Below are 6009 nucleotides of genomic sequence, written 5' to 3'. Positions count from 1 at the left end.
GCAGGGATTTTGTCCGTTTTGTTCACTGCTGTATCTCCCGTGCCTATTAACAGGCATGGTACTTAGTAAGCACCAATAAATACTTACTGAATAAGCGAACCCAACCCACTGGTTTTAACAATGGGGAAAGGAGAGCACAGGGAAGAAGGGGTTCGCAGTTCTTTGTAATGCTGCAATACTGCAATGGTTGAGCAAGTGGACTCTGGGTTTGAAGCCCAGCTCTGACACTTACTAGCTGTGTAATTTTGTGCAAGTTATTTAACCTCTCCGCACCTCAAGTTTCCTCACCTGAAAATGGAGATAACTACTTCAGTTTTGTGGGGTTGAAATGAATTGCATATCAAGTACTTAGAACTTAGATGCCTGGAACATACTAAAAGCTCAGGAGTTTTTACTGTTACTAGAAATCACGGGCTGTTTCATTGCTGTTCGTTGCTGCTTTGGGCCCTTTCTTCTGCCAGACCCTCAGACTGGAATACTTTGCCCCATGTTCCCACAACTGATTTCTCGTTTAGGTCTCTGGCCAAATAGCACCTATTAGGAGGCTTCTTTGCCAACGAGCCCAAAGTAGCCCCTTAGCCTCTCTCCATTTTTTTTTTTTTTTTTTTTTTTGGTGAGGAAGATTAGCCCTGAGCTAACACCTGTGCCAATCCTCCTCTATTTTGTATGTGGGATGCCTCCACAGCATGGCCAACAGGTGGAGTAGATCTGCACCTGGGATCTGAATGTGTGAACCTGGGCCACCAAAGTGGAGCATGCAGAACTTTAACCACTCGGCCATGGGGCTGGCCCCTCATTACTGTTTTATTTTCCCATTTCTTATCAGAGAAATATCTTAAAATTTCTTATCAGAGTTTATGGTTAGTTTCAAGGGCCCCGCACATCAGCTCCATGAGAGGCCTTGCTGCCTTAGGGCTCCCTTTTCATCCCCAGTGCCTGGCTCCCACCAGGAAATTTGTCCAAAGAATCACACTGGGTTCTCCTACAAGACAGTGAAATCCTTGATGACTGGAACTGTCATATTCATCCGAAACCCCAGTGTTCAGAGGGGAAGGAAGTGGAATCTGGCCCTTCACTTCTTGCCCAAAGGGACAAACCAGACTCTCCAGATACAGCTCAAGGAGCAATAAGGAAGGCTAGTGAAAAGCTACCTTTTCTTTCTTCCCTCCCATGTGACAAAAAAATTTCTAAAAATTAGCAACACAGGGAGCTCAGGGTATTTTCACACTTCCTGTACTCTAAGGGCCACCAAAAAAGTCCCCAGGCAGGGCAGCACATGCCCATGTTGCCTACTCATCAAGTTCTCCGACTGCCCCTGGGAGACAAGCTCACACCAACCGGCCACGGAGCAATGCCTGACTCCTGCCCCTAGCCTGGGCACCCAGGCACAAGTTACCTCTGATAGATGTGGCTCCTCACGTTTTTCATCTTAAATAAAATGGACCATATCTGACCCTGCAGGTGTACTTCTGCTACTTAGGTCCAAGAATGATTAAAAATTTAACCTGAGTTGCAGGTTTTCTATAAGGGATTACATTGTATCAGTTGGAAAATTCAATGCCAAGTGACCGATGGAGCCTGGGCCTGCGTATGAGCATTAAATGAACCAGATTATTGAAAATGCTTCTTAGCACAATGCCTGGCAGAACTTGATAATTGAGATTCCATTTTGCTTTAGCAGGGTCTGGCCTATAGTGGGTGCTAGAGAAACATCTGTTGACTGACCAGCCATTCCCCATGCTTTCCACTCAACCTAAATGCACTTAGAAATACTGAAAATAATTCAATCAATGTGACAAGAAGAAACAATGACATCCTTTGCATTTCTGTGTACATCTGCCATTATTCAAGGAAAGCATACATTTTTAAACTCTCAGAGACCATACACTGCATTTTTAAAGAAATCGCTGCCTACATTTTGACACTTTGGGAAATTTACTCATTCAAAAATTTGGTGAGTACTTCAAATTCTGACTAGAAAATACCAGTGTAATGAAAAGTTGGTGCTATCTTTCTGTTTCTTTTATTTATATACACATATCTTAAAACATACTTTTCATCTTTTAATTATACAAATAATACATTTTCAATGTAGGAAAACTGGAAGATTCAGATAAGCAACGATCATATCTATATTCTTCCAGATTTTTCCCTTTGGACAGACATATGTATATTTGTTACAATTAATTACTGCCCCTCCAAAAAAACCTTCAAAAATAACAAAAATCAAACAGTAAAAATAAAGGTAGACTGGTCTTAATTATACCACAGGTGCTAATTTATATTATATACAAATCTATGTGCATTCTTTTCAATTTTGCCTTTTAAAATCTAAATTGATGCAGTCAAAATAATACTAAAAGATTCCACTTTCAACAGCAGTAGGTTCAGAATAACTTAGAACGTGATTCAGGCATGCTGCTGATAAAAAGCCCATTAAAATAAGTAGCTTTCTGGTATTGCATCCTCTGAAGAGAAGAATATTCTGTTGGTTCAGCCACAAGCTCTTCACATATATAGTTACTTTTTAATAAATTCCTCATTCATTCTGGCATTCTTGAAAATATTCATCAAACATAGAAGTAGACTCATCTTCATGTTCCTGACAAAAGGAAATACAAAATAGAAAATACATTCATTTCCTCTCAGTTAGACCCAGTATGTGCTACCTATTTTCCAGGCAATGCTCTAGAAAGAGCCGATGCTCAGCAGCAGCTCCACGTGTTGTTTATAGTGACAAAAGGCACGACTGATAGAATTTTCCCAGCTATGCGGTAAACTAAAGTGCTATATTTCATGAGAAGCATTTCTTACTTGAGTTTACGCTCACACCAATTCTCAGCTAATCTGCTGTGACAGTGCCCTATTGACAACTATCATCGGTCCTTCCACTGACATACAAGAGGGCAGCCCAGGTTCAACTGGATTTCACCTCCTCTTTGCACATATCCCCAAGCTCTGAGGACAGAGAAACTTAGCTCAATAATATTGCCTCAGTAACGGGTAGAGTACAACTGACACTGCCTGTTGACCACAGGTATCAATTTCAGAGATCACCCAGAAAGCCCAGGTTACTGCTGCCACTGAGACAAAAATTAATTTAAGGAGCTGCTGAGGTTATGCAGGATGGCCAGTGAGCACTGGCAAATATTTTTACCGAAAGCCAATAATCAAAAATTACCTTTGGTTCTTTGAATTCTAAGTCTTCTCCATACTGAATGGCAAAATCAATATGCTGTAATACAATGTTCATGCTTTCTTCATCTGATTGATCGTAAGGCAAAAATCGAACCATGCTGTAGTCGTCAATCTACAAGGGTAGGATTTCAGAAAGGGTCATTCTCAAGTTGTACAAAATACTTAATTTTCAACTCCTGGTTGACCTTATAACCATTTATACTTCTGATTAAAAACATTTGTGCGGCAGGGAGTGGGGTGGAGGGATAGAGGCAGAACAGCAGCAAATCATCGATTTTCCTAACCTACTAGAATACTCAACTTACTGCCTAAGTAGACACTTACTGTTTCATAACTATTTATCTATGAAAATGTAATATATATATAATACCTATGAAATAATTTCTAGGTATTCAACAACCACTGGAAATTTTAAAGATTTTATTTTTCCTTTTTTCTCCCCAAAGCCCCCCAGTACATAGTTGTGCATTTTCAGTTGCGGGTCCTTCTAGTTGTGCTATGTGGGATGCCACCTCAGCGTGGCCTGATAGGCGGTGCCATGTCCGTGCCCAGGATCTGAAGCGGTGAAACCCCGGGCCGCTGAAGCGCAGTGTGTGAACTTAACCACTCGGCCACGGGGCCGGCCCCACCACTGGAAATTTTAAACAAGCAAAGATAGTTTGGAACTCTCAAAATTGCTTGGAATAATAGACATGTCAGTTAATTTATTAGCTACCACCGACTACTTCTAAATTAAATTACTGACCAGCCAGCCCACAGGCTCCCACAACCCTCCTCTCCTTTGCAAGAAAACAGGGTGGGACTGTGCTTTTCCAACCTGACGAAGTCATTTAAAAAAAGAAAAACTTAAAAAGCTTACCAGTCCACAGATAGCTTTAGTCAATTTTTTAAATTTTTTGCTCCTTAAGTCACTTGTAGAATCATCCAATAAAGAATACATGTCTGGATCTAGAAACCTTTAAAAGTGAGATGAATAAAAGGAAGGATAATCAGCAAACTAGATTTATAGACTGACGGAACCTCACATCTCTACCTGAGATCTGATGATAACAAAAGACGTGAACTCACTTCTCAATTTCCTTTTTTGCTTTCTTACTCAGCAGATCCATTTTTGTCATGATGTTAACTTGTGGAACTTCTAGAGAGATCATAGCACTCAGGGCTGCCAAGATGCCAGAAATAAACTGAAGGAGGAAACAGAAAAGAGAAGATGTTGCCATTGAAGTTCCTTGGTCCCCACATAAAAGACAGGCTTCTGCTCCTCACTGGCAGAGAACTGGCTCATGTGAAAAAAATGCTAATCTTAAAGACAGTGCACTGCTCATCTTCCAAAGATGAGGACCAGGGGGGAAGAGGTAGATTTCATCTACAGAGCTCACAAATCTCAATTTAGATGGTATCTTTAAGCCCACTTCCCATCGAATATTCCTTAAGAGCTATTCATGAGAAATAAAGTTTTAGATAGTTCATAAACTAGACAAGAGGTCCTCAGAAAATTAAAAATAGACATAAAATATGCATCTGTCTCATTTTTCTCGGTAAATACTTTCCCCAAATCTATAAGATATCATAATGTACCATTTTGGAGTTAAAAATAATTTAATAATAAGGGATACTAAATAACTCTGGAGTATAATTTCTGAAATGTCCAGAATCACACAATTAAAGGAGATTGTCATCTGTTTGTACTCATGACTGAAAAATCAACAAGAGATTTATCCTCAAACCTTGAATGACTCCACCATGAACTGAGAATCAACAAGAAAAACTCCACAGACTCGGAACTCCCACTGTTCTAGCTGCTGGACCAGCTGTTTCATCACGGGCAGGTGGGTGTACAACTCAATCTGACCTACATAAAGAACATTACAAGACTATTACAGTCAGGAAATACGTTAAATCATCAAATTACAGGAAGAAATTTTTCTCATAATATGGTTAAAAAAGGAAGTTAAGGGACTGGCCCTGTGGCTGAGAGGTCAAGTTCACGCACTCCACTTCCAGAGTTTCACTGGTTCGGATCCTGGATGCGGACATGGCACCGCTCATCAAACCATGCTGAGGTGGTATCCCACATAGCACAACCAGAAGGACCTATGACTAGAATATACAACTATGTACTGGGGGTCTTTGGGGAGAAGAAGAAGAAGAAAAAAGACTGGCAAGAGACATCAGCTCAGGTGCCAATCTTAACAAAAAAAAAGGAAGTTAAGGGGCCAGCATGGTGGCATAGTGGTTAAGGTCACACACTTTGCTTCAGCAGCCTCGGGTTTGTGGGTTCGGATCCTGGGCACAGACCTACACACCACTCATTAAGCCATGCTGTGGTGGCACCCCACATAAAAAACTGGCACAGACATTAGCTCTGGGACAATCTTCCTCAAGCCAAAAAGAGGAAGGGGCCAGCCCCATGGCCAAGTGTTTGGGTTCCCGCGCTCTGCTTTGGCGGCCCGGGGTTTTACCAGTTCAGATCCTGTGCATGGCACCCCTTGTCAGGCCATGCTGAGGTGGTGTCCCACAGAGCACAGCCAGAGGCATTCACAGCTAGAATATACAAGTATGTACTGGGGGGCTTTGGGGAGAAGAAAAAAAAAAGAAGATTGGCAACACTTGTTAGCTCAGGTGCCAATCTTTAAAAAAAGAAGTTAACCCCTGGTAGTAGTATATTCATTTTTAAGGGATCTAACAGTGTCTTGAAGCAATCATAAAATCTAAGGTACTGCCACCAGGGGAATCCCAAAGAAACTCTTCAGTTTTCTGTAGAAAATGAGGCTTTTGCTGATCAAAAGTGAGTGCTACAAAGGTGTATGC

The 6009-nt window shown here is 41.2% G+C and overlaps 1 protein-coding gene across 2 annotated transcripts in view; it reads right to left on the bottom strand.

Moving 5' to 3' along the window:
• Positions 1 to 2004: 2004 nt before the first annotated feature.
• Positions 2005 to 6009, bottom strand: part of GPN3 (GPN-loop GTPase 3) — a 12351-nt gene continuing 8346 nt past the window's right edge. For both annotated transcript variants that reach the window (XM_001495246.7, XM_023647169.2), the window contains 5 exons: positions 4926 to 5050; positions 4267 to 4382; positions 4058 to 4154; positions 3182 to 3310; positions 2005 to 2602 (listed from right to left, as the gene is read on the bottom strand). In XM_001495246.7, coding sequence (XP_001495296.1) covers positions 2540 to 2602; positions 3182 to 3310; positions 4058 to 4154; positions 4267 to 4382; positions 4926 to 5050 — 530 coding nt within the window. In that variant the 3' untranslated portion in view covers positions 2005 to 2539. The remainder of the gene's footprint in view (positions 2603 to 3181; positions 3311 to 4057; positions 4155 to 4266; positions 4383 to 4925; positions 5051 to 6009) is intronic.

The sequence above is a fragment of the Equus caballus genome, chromosome 8, assembly GCF_041296265.1.
Source record: "Equus caballus isolate H_3958 breed thoroughbred chromosome 8, TB-T2T, whole genome shotgun sequence".
In the NCBI taxonomy this organism is placed as follows: domain Eukaryota; kingdom Metazoa; phylum Chordata; class Mammalia; order Perissodactyla; family Equidae; genus Equus; species Equus caballus.
Note: the sequence above shows the minus strand (reverse complement) of the source record. Positions and strands in the feature narration are given on the sequence as shown.